The sequence below is a fragment of the Beta vulgaris genome, chromosome 5, assembly GCF_026745355.1.
Source record: "Beta vulgaris subsp. vulgaris cultivar EL10 chromosome 5, EL10.2, whole genome shotgun sequence".
NCBI lineage: Eukaryota > Viridiplantae > Streptophyta > Magnoliopsida > Caryophyllales > Amaranthaceae > Beta > Beta vulgaris.
In genome coordinates this window covers 62,934,591-62,950,903 of record NC_079206.1, presented here as the reverse complement: position 1 = coordinate 62,950,903, position 16,313 = coordinate 62,934,591, and the positions used below count along the sequence as shown (strand labels likewise).

The window sequence follows — 16,313 nt, the reverse complement described above, 5'->3', positions numbered from 1 at the left end:
TCTAAAACAAGTCTAATTATTTTTCTATAGATCCTTTTATGGAGCAAACCCGTATTTATTGAAAATCTACATTTTGCTCTTCATTTTTAAGTTCTCCAAAATAACTTGTGGTTTATGAATTGTTTCAATGATGCCCTTCACTGGTAAGTTTCAGTGCAAGTAATGTTTTGGGTTCTAATATCATTTTAGGCTTTGAATCCGACTTAGTTTAGTTATAGTTTCTTGTTATAAAGTGAAAGTAAGTGATTTAATAAGACGTTTGAATAAAGAGAAGTGATTTTCTTCAACTAATACATACACCACCTTTAAAAGAACCTATTTTTCTAAGTGTAATTTAGCGTGACTTAATTATCTTATATGATACTCTAATTTAATTTGAAGAATTCTGACATAATACTACCTCCATTTCATATTAGTTGCAACGATTAGACATTTTCTACTCATACTTAATGTCAAATCGTTGCAAATAATATGAAACCGATGTAGTATTTAATTGTTGATGCATAGAATGATTGATTTCGGGACTCATCACTTGGATGGAGTGACTTTTATAAAAAGATAAGTAAGGCATATAGAAAGGAATGGATCACAAGTAACTCAACAAATGGTGCCACATTCCTTCAAAAGTCCAACCGTAATATTATTGTCTGTCTATTTTTTTTTTTTTGGTGTTTGCATCCGGTCCATCCTTCGGGCTACATCCGGATCGAAGCCAAGTTCGGGGTGGTTAGGTTCTATTCCTCTCCCAAGGATGTTGCGGGGATTCGAACACGAGTCCGTCCTACCAAAGCCAGTCCCATCACCACTGGGCGAACACTTGATCATATTGTCTGTCTATGAATGTGGAGTGTAGTTGAGAATTCCGCCAGTCTGAATTTAGTTCTTCGAGGCTTCAAACCTGTTTGTTCTCTTTGCCTCTTTGGCATGAATATCTTTAGAAGTGATTCTATTTTTTGAACTTCGTGCTCATTGTAGCATAACATCTTTGATAGATATGATCACTTAAAGAAATACTCCCTCTGCTTTTATTTATTTGCTACATTTTGGTTTACACAAGAATTTAAGAAATGTCATTTTCATTCTTTTGTAGTGTACTTTTTGACCCTTTTAGCATTAAATAGGGTGGAAAAAAGGAAAAAAGTAGTGTTTTTTGGTAGAAGAAGAGGGGAAATAAATATAATACTATTACTTTTTGGTGGGCCAAGTCTCCTCCTAATAAGGAAATGTAGCAAATAAAAAAAACAATTCTTTTTGGAAAATGTAGCAAATAAATAAAAGCAGAGGGAGTAATATGATTATTAATTATAAAAATAGCATTTGTGATTACAATAAATCTGAGCAAAAATCTAGAAGAAAAGGAAAGAACTGTTCTAAAATTAACAGCCAAGACTAAGCACGCTTCAATTTTCGTACTTATTACACACTAAAAATTGTTCTCCTACACTTTATCTGCAAAACTCAGTGAGCAAATCAAAGGGTTCAATCATAGCAAACAGAGAACCTTATGAAGGACTTGCTGACCATAACAAGCTGGAACAAACAAAAAGCACTGGGAGGGAAAGGTGCAGGGTGCTTGTATAGTTGCACAAACCAGCAATGTTCGTAAAAGAGAACAGAAAGAAGGAAAAGGAGAATCGTTAGTTGTTAACGATCATAGCTGCTGGTCAAGGCAAGGGTCTCGAGGACTTCGAGGAGATCCTAGATATTCAGAGGCTTTTGTAACGACGTCATTCAGCTTAGAAACACTTCGTTTTAACCATCCATTATCTTGTACTTCCTCCGTCTCTTGCTTGCTCCTTTCTTCTTCCTCCAACAGGAGATCAGCCCATCTCTTAGCCATGTAAATCTTCACTGTTTCGACTCCATCTTTCACAACCTCAATGGGTGGAATGACAATAGGGTTTTGTTCCAAATTGAGTTTCACCAACTTCTCTAGCTTACCAAATGAATCTGGCAATGCATGAATCTGGTTGTTGCTAAGGTCAAGTTCTTCGAGATTTATTAATTCGCCAAATGTCAGAGGCAACTCCTTCAAATCACTGAAATTACCACTCAGATTCAGGGTCAAAAGATTAGTCAATTTGCCAATGGTGGCAGGAAGGCCATGAAGCTCATTGAAGTGCACGTCCAGGTTTTGCAGAGATTTCATCTCTCCGACAGAAGTGGGAAGAGAGCGGATCTTGTTGTATTGAACTGAAAGTTTTCTCAAGTTCACCATCTCATAACCTATGTTAGTTGGCAAATATGCGAGGTTATTGAAACTCGCATCTAACTCCACCAGTGACCTGAAAATGACCCATAACTAAAATTACACCCCAAGATATGCTCAAATTTATCCTACTCAAAAGAAAAATCAAGAGAAATTACTTGCAGTGGCTGATGCTGTCAGGAAGGGCAGTTAGCTTGTTGCCAGAAACATTGAGGATCTTCAATTTAAGCAGCAGACCAATGGAGTCTGGCAGTGATTGCAGAGAATTGGAGGACAAATTTAAATCTTCAAGAATTTCCAGTCCAGCTATAGAGTCAGGAAGGGACTACAAACCAAAAGCATTGAGTATGAGGAGGGTAAAGCTGGATAACAAGTTCCAGTACATAGATAATGCAACAGCAGTAGAGATGGATAAGCAATAAAAGTATAGTAATGCATTAAGCAGTAGAGATAACACAAGAATGATAAACAACACCAGATCTCATGTTCCCTCTCCCAAACAAAAAGATAAAGACATTTCACAGGGAACAAACTTGTTTGATAAAGTAGCAGCTTGGTAAAGCATTTAAAAAGGCCAAAAAGGAAACAATAAAGACAATGACCAGAAAATATGAGCTAGTGAGAACAGGGGCAGGGGAAATGTAATGGGGGCCCTGTTTCTTAAAATTGGGCACCTTTATTTGAGAATGAATCAATGATTCTATTTTTTTTCATTTTTCATGCCCAGAAGGATATTTTCTACATATCAAGAAATTATGAACTACTTGATATTTAATTGTAAATTAAAGAAGAGTATGAAGATACAACATCTCATTAAATGCTGAAATTTGGGACACCTATCTATTACAGGCAAATGGGGATCACTTTCTAAAAGTTCAAAGAGCAAAACTTTAACGAATTTTGGGGTTACCAAGAGTTAAACATATGTTCTACTTATTCCTTCCCTTACAATTTTACGACTGATTCGAATGTTATTCCTTTATCTTTCCTTCAAACAATTAAAACAAATATATTTCAAGGCCCCTATATTATGGAGTCCCTGTTCCGTTCCCCAATAGCATGGGCCAAAAACCGCCTATGAGTGAGAAACATGATCAGGGAGAAAAGAGCTTAATTGGCGCCACAATAAGCAGTTTTTAGGACTTTACAGTAAGCTTATGACTAAACATAGTCATATGAACTACAGATGTGACTAATAGTACGGCAACTTTTACAGAAATCATTATTAAAAAAAGGTTTTTTTATTTGGATCATATTAAACAACATTAAGTCAAAAGATTTAAACTTAATTCTAGCGCAAGAAAAACTGTGATTGCACAAATTTGGCTGCAAGCCTACCATGTATATGCTAGGTTCAAAACACAAAGTAAAAGGAAGGATAACATGAAATTCGTTAAAAATTAGAATGCACCCTAAAATGAAGTCAGCAGTGTATGTTTCAGAGTGATTTGGTGGCAAGGGCTGTCCTCCTGAAGAACAACAAACTTACTTGATTTCATAAGACATGATAGCTACAGCAGGAAGAGAACCAATATTCTACCATAGATGAAGAAGGGAATTTAATTACCAACTTGTAGACAATCTCACCAGTAAAAGAAAGAAAAAGATAGAAGGGTGTGGAATTGTTCAGTTGCTCACTTCGTCCTGTATTGTTGGTAAAATTAGCCATCTCAAAATGTTGTTAAAATTGCTTTCTGATCATATACACAGATTCATAGGAGTATATGTGACTATTTGACTAAAAAGACAAAACAGTGTTCCCTTCTTACACTAAGGGTCCATTTGGTAGGACGTAAAACGTTTTCTCGAAAAACTGTTTTTCTTTATCTTCAGTTTTACATTGTTTGGTTGGCAAAAGAATGTAAAACTATTTTCCCTTAGGGTAACTCTCCTAATGATGGAAAACCATTTTTCCCTTCAAAATGAACGGAAACTGTTTATCTTATCTCTCTTGTACACTCCTCTCAGTGCCTCGTTACTTTCCCTTTCATTTTCCTTTTATTTCATCATTTTTCTTATATGGAACCAAACAATGGAAAACTAATTTTGAAATTGTGTTTTCCATTGTAAATTGTTTTCCATTAAAATCATTATACACTGAAAATATTTTACGACCTACCAAACAGAGCCTAAACCAAGGATATGAACTTTTGGACGCAATGAGGGTTCCAAATCACTACTCCCATTTTGATCGCTTTGAAATTTGAATCCCACCTCAATCAGGCAACATAATCTAAAATAAAATGGCCGAAAATTGCTCTTTTACTGGTATCTTCAATTCCCCCCCTTTCTGCTTGGTTGATGGTAAGAAAATGTTGGTCAAGGCAGTAAAGAAGAATATATCAAGGCATAATAAGTGGTATGGTGTCAATTTGTTAAGAAATTAAAACCACAAACCAAATCCAAGCAATCATAAGCAATCATAACCAATCAACCAAAATCACACTCAATTCAATCAAAAAAAATAGAGAGAAGATTAAAATTGAAAACCTGGAATTGATTGCTGGACAAATTAAGAACAAGAAGATGACGAAGTTTCCCAAACGCTTCAGGAAGAATCCTCAATTTCCTCCCAGTCAAATCAACCTTATCAATATTCTCATCCTTCAAAATCGCAACAACTTCCTCATTAACCTCATCAACAACCTGATTCTCCTCTTCATCATCCTCATCACCTTCTTCCTTTTCTCTAACAGCAGAATCATAAATCTTCATAAGTTTCTCCTCCGAACTCCTCAACAACTTCTCATACGCATCATGCATCTCATCAAGTTGAATCACAGCCTTATACATCATCTTCTCTCTCTCCGCATTTTCTCTCTCCTTATCAACATCAGCACGTCGAGGAGAGAGAGCGATCTCCTCAAGTTGAGAAGACAAAACACTTTCAATTTCAGCAACTTTCGATTTCGCGATATCAATCGCTTCATGATCGGGACGTTCACCGAGAGCTTGAAGAATCGAACGAGTTTGAGAGATCTCAGAAACAGCTTCAGCCATGGCGGACATCACCTTAGGATCTTTAAGGTGCGGCATACGCTCAACGAGAGGATCCTGGAAAAAAGGAGCAGATGAAGAAGATGATGATGGCGATGAAATTGGAGGTTCTTCAATGTCGTGCGCGCGCGCAGTGGGAGAACGGATGGAGGAGATGGAAGCGGGAAGACGGGACATGACATAGGAGAGGATTGGGAAGTTCGTTGGATTTGGATCCATGGCGGATTGATGGAGGAGAGAGAGTGAGAAATTTAGGGTTGAAGATGAAGATGAAGATGATGGAAATGGAGGTAATTATGGGGTGATCATGGTGAAGGGGGAAAAAAAGAGGAGAGAGAATATGATGAAAATTGCAGAGAGTGGTGGGAAGGGGTAAAAGAAAGAAAATGAGAGGAGTAATTAGTGATTAGTTGAGATTTTTAAGGGGTAAATTATTGGATTAGTAATATGTTTGGATGAGAATTGAGATGATCCACGTAATTAGTGGAGGATTATTGCTTAGGTTGTTTTTGTTTAAAGAGTTTGTAATTTGATAAGATCTACTTAAATTTAAATTAATGATTTTGGATGGATAATTAATTCTAATTTGAGAACATGTTACTTAGTTGTAATTAATGATTTGAGGGTTTGGGTGAGTTTGACTTGTAGATCAACTTCAAGAATGTTATAGGTAATGGTGAGTCATGCTTGGTTATGTACTTATTTATATTAAGCTATTTTTATATTAGTTAATTTTATTTTTTGATGAAAGGATTGATTAATAATTTAAGAAAATACGCGTGATAGTTGTAGGTCAAACAAGATTATCGTTCACTTATCTTTTTAATTTTTATGTGACTAATTATCGTAATTTATAAGGTACAGTAGGGTGTATGTAGAACTAGGTACACCTAGGTGTACGTAAAGCTAGATTCCCTAGGTACATTTCACTCATTTAAGCAATTAAGCTACAATATTCATTTTAAGAACCATATTGATAATAGCAAAGTTGTTTTACGCTTGGTGGAAGATTATTCAAGACCCATTATTAAGTGAAAGGTATCCACCGCTATACAAAGGGAAATCGTATTATTAATTGGCTAGCCAATAGAGGAATGGAGCAGAACAACAAACTCACTATCATTTAAGAACTTACAGGTATTTTTAATAATTATCTTAGAGAAGATGTAATAGGTTTTGTGGTTTTGCAACTTAGAATTGCTATGTAGTTCTTTTGTTTTAGGGGACTAGCCCCTCTTTTGCACCCAAAAGAAAAATAATGCTAATATCAAATTTATTTGTACATCGCTTGAAAAAGTTAGTTGCTCATTTATAAGTTGTTTTTGCTCTTTTCAAATGAATTCTTCTCATTTCATGTCTGCTCATTAGAACATTTCAAATTTGTTTGCGCTCATTTTCAAATTATTTTACTCATTGAATCAAATGTTACCAGAGACAGATACTTCATATATTTCTACTTCCTAGGAATTTGCACTTTCCATGATTTGTTTTGTCAACCAAACAAGGCCTAAGATGTACGTTATAACTTATAAGTGCTAGTTGAGTGGTTAGTCATATACTTGGAGGTGATTTGATTGACATAAAACATATTAAAAAGTAAAACTTCCTAAGAAAAAACCAGGTCAAGGTTATTAAAGAGCAAAAATATAGAACGTAGCCACAAAACACGACTTATTACCTCCTAACAATACGTGCTCGAACACACATATCCACACAACAATGTAGGACATGACTACAAACAAGCCTGACCCCCTGTCTAGAGAGGCAAACCACCTAGGGCTGAAAGAAGATAGGGGCCCAATTTTTTGAAAGGAAAGCGAAGTTTCTATTTCACCATCACTACCTATGACTATATATAAGAGGCCTTAGATTTCTATTTCTCCCCAGACCTACAAAACGACAGGAGCAGCCCTGGCCACAAAACACGACTGACCTCCTAGCAACACGGACACGGACACACATATCCACACAACACACACCCCCAACCCCCACCCCAACCCCAACCCCAACCCCAACCAAAAAAACAAAAAAGAACCCCACGCACACGCACGGACCACACGTTCACACAACCACGTCCATGCACAGTACATCCCATTTCACCCCCTAAAAAGACATTCCAAAGATCATAAGAATACAACTTATACACACCCATACAGCCATACCCACCACCCGTGCACACACATCTGCAGTCGTGCACAGTACATTATCAACCCTCAAGAAAATTACAGTTCAAAGATTGAAAGAGTACAGCACACTTGTACATAATGTAAATCACCATGCAGCGCCGACTACATACCATAGTAAACAAATCTATGAGCATTGAGTAACTAGAAAAGTCCTGTGAATCAATAAAATGAATACTTCATTATCATTATCTACCAAGTTGTGTTCTTTACATCAGAATTTACACCACTATGATGTGCTCTTCAAATTTACTGAAGACAGAAACAGAGATCTATAATCTTATTATAACGAATGCTCATTTGCCAATAAAATCTCTTTCTTTACAAGCTCGAAAATAGTCTTCAGTCTCCTGGCAAACTTCTCGTTTATGCTCTTAGCAATTCTTTGTTGGAATTTGCAGTCTTTTAGCCACAAAATTTCTATATATACATCACATTTACATGCATCTTCAGATGATGCAAGGCTCTCAAGATTATAGCTCAAATGTACCTGCATTCATATCAAGATGGTACTTAATAAGGGTTCATGTAGCTAAACGTATTTAGGGTGAGTTATCTTCGCCTGAATTTTGTTGAACCTATCTGAACTCAATTTATCACTTATTCAGATATAATCTGAACTTATTTTCTAGAAATTACTATTTAAGGTGAATAGAACACACTCTTAGAAGCACTATAAGTTGCAAAACATTGACTTACACGAAAGTGGTCGCCAAATGGAATATCATGGAGGGCCATGGCTTCGTTCACAATCCAACCATCTATATCACCGAGGAGCATTTTTCTCTGAGTGGATCGCACTTCTCCTCCAAAGACGGAGACCTCGTAGTTAAATTTATAAGAAAGCTGCCTCTCGTAAACATCCGGCTTAACAACCTGCCATTGTGTAGTGACATAATCCAGACAACCGGATTTTGCCATCACTTTACGCTCCAGATTTCCTCCTCCAAACATTTTCATCAAGGATTTGATCTGCAATGTAGTTGACAAGTATTGTTCAAAGAGGAGATAACGGTCTCATTATCACAAATCTTAGGACAGAAATATGAAGAGAAACCAGAAGACGCAATCTCCTGACACCTCTAGAGTTCAAGTGTTTTGAGCATTGCTTATTTAGAAACTGTTCTAGTTTCTAATGATTGGGTCAAATTATTCAAATGAACATGAATTCACCAAGTTGGATATTAATTATATTTATAGGAAAGAATCTGGAACCTCCAATAAGGCAATAACAATGCAACTCCTTTATTTCCACTCACTAAAACTCTAAACCCGTGTTAAGTTGCACCATAACAGCTATAGTGTTCTTGTTCATTTACTATATAGTTGCACAGAACAGCATGTGCAGCATGAAGTAAGCACTAACATCCGATAAATAGACAGTCTAGACAAAGAAGTCAATCACACTTACATCAACTGGAAGAATAGTGGAGTAGATCTTCGACATATTTGAATTTCCAACATTGAAAAGAGAGCTGTCATCTTCATGTGGAACCAACAGGCTTTCCTGATTCCCCCGCTCTTCTGCAATCAATGTCTTTTTATCTGGGGCAACCGTCCTTGCTTTCCATAAGGCCGTAATTGTCCTGCCACACAAAAAAGAGGAGGTCTTCACACAACAATTCCTCGTAAGACACGGTGACAAACCCAAAAAAAAAAAAAAAGAAGGCTGAGAATTACTTGCTGGCGACATCAAAAGGAATAAATGATTGGAAATAGAACTTAAGCCTCCCCTCTTCATCCTGAGTCTTGGCACCATGCCTAGCATCCAGACCTCTCCCTTTCCTCAAAATTATGACCAAAGTAGGACTACCAAAAGATGCCATGGTGGGATCCACAACTTCAATATCTTCTATATCCTCCCACAAAAAGAAAAATTTGATTTTATGTCCGAAGAAATTAGCATAGAACCCAACAATTCTTGCTGATAAAAACAGACGACCCTGCAAAATGCACAGCTTTTAGGCAGCATAAAATTAAAAAGAAGGCAAGATATGTTCAACACTATTCTCTTTCTCATTGAGGCCATGCTTCGTACCAGGGGAATGAGCTATTGGTTAATAGTAGTAGTTAGGGACTTAGGGCTACTACATAATAAGGGGTGGGTGGATGGGTGTACCGACAATGGCGCTTATCCTACTTGAAGGAAGAGAGGCGAAGGGGGGATTTCTCTAGGACGGAAAAGACGAAAAGGGAACATATTGTTCCCATTTACAAGTAATTACTCTCCAACTAGGTCAAAGAACAAGCAGTAACCCCTAATTGGTTCCCCTCATTATAAGCATGCTGTCATATGAGACCCGCTCCACCCTCATACACTTAAAGAACACAGTTTTTGCCAATTTCAAACAAGGAATATAGAGAAATAATCATTTAGGTCTAAAAACCACCGAACCAAATGGACTGTTCTTTGTTTAGTTCTTCACACGATGGTTCAGTTCCCACTTGAAAAAGTGTTCCTACCTTTTAACATTCATAACGCATTCTTCACCTGTAAACACTCAACTGTAGTTGATCTGTACAACAATTTCACAAGGGGGCTAAGAAGATTGTGTAATTGAAAAAGGGAATATATAGACCTTTTAGTTTTATTTATATAAAAAGAAAGGCTCAAGCAGTTACGATTTCTATATAGTCCAATCAAGCTACGGGAAAACACAAATATCGACCTAGACCATGAATCACAGGATAACTTGCGTCATGTTTCTAACGACCAATGCCAGCATCATGTGTTTTGATTATATGGCACCGCGAAATACTTTTAGGCATTTAGAGATTTACCTGTAAAGGCATCTTTCTTCTTAAAGAGCATGAGTAATCTTTGATCAAAAATTCTTCTGGTGGCAAGTTAAATAACTTCTGAAACGATGAGTTCTTGTGGGGAGACCGTAGATTCAACTGTCAAATAAACAAGTTACACATACTCTTCTGTCAAGCAGAAAAAATTTATAACAATCAATTGGAATCTATGATATCACCTACAAAACATAATACTTTGCAATTCTCTACCTTCTTTCCAACTTCTTTCTCCATTTTGTTGAGGTATTCTTTGATAGTTTCAACTCCCTTTTTGTTCTCCACAAAGATTCTTAAATGTAGTTTTGCCTGAGAGGAAACAGCCTGTTTTCCTTCAAGAGGAACCCACATATCAGCCAATTCTGTCGCAGTATGCTTCAAAAAATTGATCTCTGTGTGCCCAAGTGAGGCTGCCTGGTCAAATGGGCCATCAAAGTCATATACTTCCACATCAAGGACCGATGGAAGCTCTTCTGAAGCGTCAAACTCAAGTATCTCTGCACAAAGTTCCAGAAGGTCCATCATAAACAGTGATTATGTGAAAAATAAAGCAGTAGGTACAGTACATTAAGTGAAGGCCAAACCATTCCATTGTGGATCACAAGTTTGAAGCTGCACAGAGCTTGTTCTTGTTTTTCCATTACAGGTTAACACCACAAAGGGATCAGAAGAACCCAATGTATCCAACGATGGTAAGTTGACAGCTTCAACTAAAGCTACTGTAACTACCCATCCGTCACCTTGAGATCTAATCCCATGATCACTTCCTGCATAACAGAATATAGAGTATGACGATATAGATAAACACAGAATACATATATAACTTAAGAGTCAAGACCTTACACATTAGGGTATAGATAAAATCATGATGTAGATAATTACCTACACGTAATCTGGCTTGTACAAAGAGCGAAATCATATTATATACACGTTCTAATAAGAGTGCTAAAATTCCACAAGTGATCAGCTGTCCAAAACTGTCAGGCAAATCAAGACCATAAATCTCAAGTCCCTGAGGCTTGTGGGGCTCAGAAAGTAGAATATGTACTATTACATATAGTGTAAGAAAGGTGGCAGAAATTACAGTAAGGTTCCCAAAATACTCAGTAGCCAACTCCCAGTCCGATTGGTGTTCCCTTTGAAGAGCTTCTAAGACATGATCTTTTTCAGATGAATCTTCACTATCCAACAATTTTAATTTTTGAGCCAGTAATTTATCAAAAAGGTCGAAGCTCTCTTTCACACCTTGCTTAGCCCCACCCTCGATCATGCTTTTCATAAAGGTACTCTGAGAAAAGTTTATACCCCAAGAAATCAGAAGACGGGAGGATTCCTCGCCTGAAGATAATTCTGGACCAGGCATAATCTTGTAGAGCACCTCAACCCTGAATGTATTTCCGTATGGGACATCGGGTGTGGCTACACTTACAAAAACCGCAAATTCAACACCATCAGCTTTAACATAAGTCTGCTCCTCAGTGGCTTTAACAGCTTTAACTAACTTGCTTGCGGGTTGTGTGTAGGTAACAAATCGAGTTAAACACGGTGAATCCCCTGATTTACAAGTCCAAGGATCTTCTTGCATATCAGTTATGCCTTGTAACTCAGCAAGTTCTCTCCTAAATGGCGATTCTGGAGCAAAAAGAAAGGCATTAAGATCTTTTGAAGTAATCACATATGTCCGATCAAGAAGAATTCCTCCTTGCAGGTTTTCCGGCAGATCTACCTCCTCATCTCTATTTTGCATCATAGCCACAGCTTCTTCAAAGCTACTAGGTGAGAGAGATTCCTCCTGCACACTATCTTCAAACTCGGAGGGACTTACACTTAAGTCTGAAGATTCATCACTTTTAGCGGGTTCCCCATTCTTATGCAAAAGCTTTTCCAAACGTTTAGTAACAGCTTTCACCATCTTCTTCCCATGCAGAATCTTTTTAGAAGAAGCTGTAGGAGAAAAAGTATTGACAGGTGCATGATCTGGGCTTTCATCTTGTGTATAATTTGTTCCGGTATTTGGTTGTTCAGACAAAGAGAGATCAGCATTAGCGTCATCACCTCTTCCATGCAGAGTGAGTGTCAAAAGAATTTTTCCTACATGTGTCGCGTAAATTTATTTATGTGCACCACATAATAAAGATCAAAACTAGATAGCACATGAGACACATTATTGAAAAAAGGAAATAAATTCAGGTTCTATATAACGTCACTTATTATCAAACTTTCTGACTCTGAGATTCAAGTCAATAACCAGTAGCTCAAGTTAGTATCATTGCTCAATTCTAAAACACCCTATGGTACCCTCTTCTAACATAAAAGCCATTCAACCAAGAAGAGTGACCACAAAATTCTATTATTGTGTTATATGAAATCTTTTACAATCACCTACTAGATAGTGTGGTTTGTAAATTCTATTGTTGTGTTATATGAAATCTTTTACAACCACCTACTAGATAGTGTGGTTTGTACGATAAGATTTCATCACTTGACAAAAGATGTTCAATAGCAATGTGCAGCAACAGCAAGTGCATGGTTGGGTATATGATAGTTATCAACTTATCATACGCTACAAACTTCTTGACCTCGAATAATTCTGTGAAAAATATCCACAAACTTAGAGCAAGACAGTCTAAAGCATCTAGCCTCCAATGTTAAAGATCATTGTACTGATTAGCACCTGTAATATAGAAGTATAACAGGACATAAGACCAACTAATTCCTTATCTTGCTCGCAGTCCACTTATGTTCTAGGGTTCATGCCAAAGTGGTTAGAACAGCCTAGCCAACCAGCAAGCTAAGCTACACGCTTATAAAACATACCATTTTATTAGATACAGTAAGAAATTCAAAGAACAAGGAGGTTGGAATTGAATGGCATAAAATATCCAAATCATAGTCCTCTCTTACGGACCCCTTATTCAAGCAAGACATTGAAAATAACTTATACAACAATACAGGAAAAGGTTAACAGTGACATTTGAGCTCTTTTCCCCTCCACAATAATAAAAATAATCAATAGTCCTGGCAAAGTAATCAACAAACATTATTTTCTAAATTTATCCTCTACAGTCTACACTAGAGTAATTAAACATTTGGTTAGTCAGAAGATTGCACACATTACATCCTGGCATTTCCCACACCAGAAAATGTCGAGAGTTGGTGCACTAATGATCCTAGTGCACACAAACATATTGCATTAAGAAACACCCAAATATCCACCACATACATTACACAAACAACAAGAAGCATATCACATTCTTCCACCCCTTCAAAACTACCTATTTTCGGATTTTAATTTCATATTACCACTTAGATAGCAATCCCTCACACAACAAGCACACAAAGTCATTGAAATAACACGAAATCAACCCGACCCACTTTGATCAATTTGTCATTCTATACAACTTCTAAAACATTTTCGCAAATAACCCCAAAATCGACACGAGACCAAACACATACACTATCAACATTACAACAAACCCAAATTACTAGCTCCAATCACACTGTCAGCACGCCAATAACACGAAACTAACCGAATACGAACACGAAATCAACCCGACCCACTTTAATAAATTTGTCATTCTATACAACTTCTGACACATTTTAGCCAACAACCCAAAATCAATACATACACTATCAACATTACTACAATCCCAAATCGATAGTCCCAATCACACTGTCAGCAGTTCAGCATGTTAATATACTCGATCATATATGCATTCATATCCTAAATACATTAATAGAGACACAAACATACATAATAAAATAGTAAAATACACTTCTAAACAATAAACATTACATAAATAAATAAATAAACAAATATACAAACCAGAGTTTTGTTTCGCATGTTTCCCATTTTTAGGCTTCTGAAGGGAAAACCAAGTGGGTGGTAAACACATGTTCTCTTCACCAGAAACGGTCCAAACGGGTACCCGAACCCGACCCAACAAAAACCCGGAAACATTAAAAACCCGGGAATAAGAATCATCATCATCATCATGGTGATAAATTGATAAAACAAGTTCATCATTTAAATCATGTACCCGGAATACAAACTCTTCATTCCAAACAGGGTCCGACCCGTTTACTAATCTTGTTTTAGACTTAAATTTACCAACTTGGAGCTTCACATAACTTCGGCTTTTTACTGGTAAATCTTTTGCTTCTAATACATACACATATAATCTCATACTTCTATTAGTTGTTGTTGTTGGTTTTGATGAAGGAATGAAATTTGAAGATGGGTTTTTTGGAGTGTTTTAGAGAGAGAAAGAGTGGTGGGTTTTGTAAGGAAAGGGAGGTGAGAGAAAGTTTGAAGGAGAAGCCATGAGTTACAAGTTATGAGTATGTATGACAAAACGTGGGAGAGGAAGGAAAGTGACACGAGGGGGGGGGGGGAGAGATTTAATGAGAGAAGAAGAGGGAAATGTCAGGCTTTTTTTTCTTTAACAAATGATTTTGTTTGAAGCAAGTCCAAAAACAGGGGTATTGTTCGAGGGAATATTAGCCCATATTTGGTATTCGACACATGAACACTTAGAATAGAATGGAAGAGAAGGGAGAATTCGAATTTGTGACATATTGTTTATCGCACATCAATTTTAATTATTAGATTATGACATTTTTGGTCAAAATGAACGGTAAAACCTCTAGTTGGTAGGAGAAGTGATAAAAGCGATAACATAGAGCGGTTATATGCTTGTTAATACCAAAATAAATATTTTAGTGAATAATATCTAGTTTAGTTGGTAAAGTCTTGGAAAGATGGTACTTAAGACCTGGAATTGAATCTTATCTACATCACTGCAAGTATGCACTTAGTTACTTATTTACATAAAAAAAACTAAATTTAGATGTCACAATTTAAGTTTTCAGGCATTGAACTTATCGTAAGTTATTGTGTTTGTTGATCGCTTCACGAATTTAATAGAAAAATCAAAATTGTAACTCTAGTTTTTCGTAATCATGTTGCCTATTTATTATAGTTTTGGGCGTTGAGAAGATAATCATGACATCTTATTATACTAATAGATAATAGATAATAGATAAGTTTGCAATGTCGATATTTGATACTTGAACGGATCATATCTCGATATTTTAGAGATTAATTTTTCTTTTTGTCTGTGGGCGTAAAAAGGTTTTATGTGTCTTAGTTCCACATAATTAAAAACCTAGCCTCCCCTCTCCTTTTCTCTCTCTAAAACCCTAGCCTCCCTTACCCCTTCTTCATCAATTAGGGGGCTGCCATGGATGTTTTCATCCATGGTAAGCCCCTTTTTCCCTTTTATTTTCAGTTTTTAGTTCATTTTCTTGTTTTGTTCAATAAATTAGTATCTCTTTATGAGATTTTCTCAAACCCTTTTATGGGGTTTTTAGTTTCTTTTTTGAAAATCTCCTTCTCCCCTATGGGAGTTGTGAGTATGGTTCTTTTGTTTTTAGGTATGAGAAATTATTCTCATTGGTTGAAGTTCGAGATTCAACATGAAGAATTAGGGTTTCACAACTTCTGTAAAATTATGGAAGACTATTGGAGTACGTTCATCCCAAAATTTCCGCATATGCAGATCGTATGCCGAACCAGAGCGAACTCACAGATTGCATTGCTTCAAATGAAGATTTTTATTAAGGCAAAATTAAGTCAAATCTGCGACGTTTACATTTCTAGGGTGATATGTATTATTTCTATTAGAATTTTATGTTTTTCAGAAATGACTTGTAAGTGCTGTTTGGCGAAATATTAATGAAATCCCTTTTCTTTCTTTCAAAAAAATTAACCTTTCAATATCAACTTATTAAATATATTAGTAGTCAAATTTACATATCTGTATTAGGTGAAAATGACAAAAAAAAACGGAGGAAGTATTATCTATATATTCCAAAACGTATAACGATTTCCCAATATATGAGGAGTCTCTTCAAAAAGTTGTTCATAGAAGTTTCCGTGCATATTTTGAAGGGAATCAAAGAGGTGATAAATCGGAATTTGATAACGTTGATTGCTGATTAAGGTAGAGAAACTGAGAAAGTATATAGTTTACTTTGCTTGTGTGGGAAAACATTGACTGGTAGTTTAGGTGCAGTTGCTCAGTAAACGATTAAAAATTCCTCTATTTGTCATAGGGAATATCATT

The 16,313-nt window shown here is 36.4% G+C and overlaps 2 protein-coding genes across 2 annotated transcripts; both read right to left on the bottom strand.

Annotated features, from left to right (window-relative positions):
* Window positions 1–1,268: 1,268 nt before the first annotated feature.
* Window positions 1,269–5,591, bottom strand: LOC104894351 (plant intracellular Ras-group-related LRR protein 9). The gene is made up of 3 exons (XM_010680567.4): window positions 4,700–5,591; window positions 2,368–2,534; window positions 1,269–2,285 (listed from the first exon to the last, which is right to left on the bottom strand). The coding sequence occupies exons 1-3, from the start codon at window positions 5,423–5,425 to the stop codon at window positions 1,652–1,654; spliced, it is 1,527 nt and encodes a 508-aa protein (XP_010678869.2). The 5' UTR covers window positions 5,426–5,591; the 3' UTR covers window positions 1,269–1,651.
* A 1,956-nt stretch (window positions 5,592–7,547) lies between these two features.
* LOC104894350 (C2 and GRAM domain-containing protein At5g50170) lies at window positions 7,548–14,573 on the bottom strand. Its single transcript, XM_010680566.4, has 9 exons — window positions 14,012–14,573; window positions 11,068–12,276; window positions 10,770–10,952; window positions 10,399–10,682; window positions 10,171–10,287; window positions 9,070–9,332; window positions 8,801–8,975; window positions 8,089–8,361; window positions 7,548–7,879 (listed from the first exon to the last, which is right to left on the bottom strand). Exons 1-9 carry the CDS (start codon window positions 14,370–14,372, stop codon window positions 7,673–7,675), a joined length of 3,072 nt encoding a protein of 1,023 aa, XP_010678868.2. The 5' UTR covers window positions 14,373–14,573; the 3' UTR covers window positions 7,548–7,672.
* Between the last annotated feature and the right edge of the window lie 1,740 nt (window positions 14,574–16,313).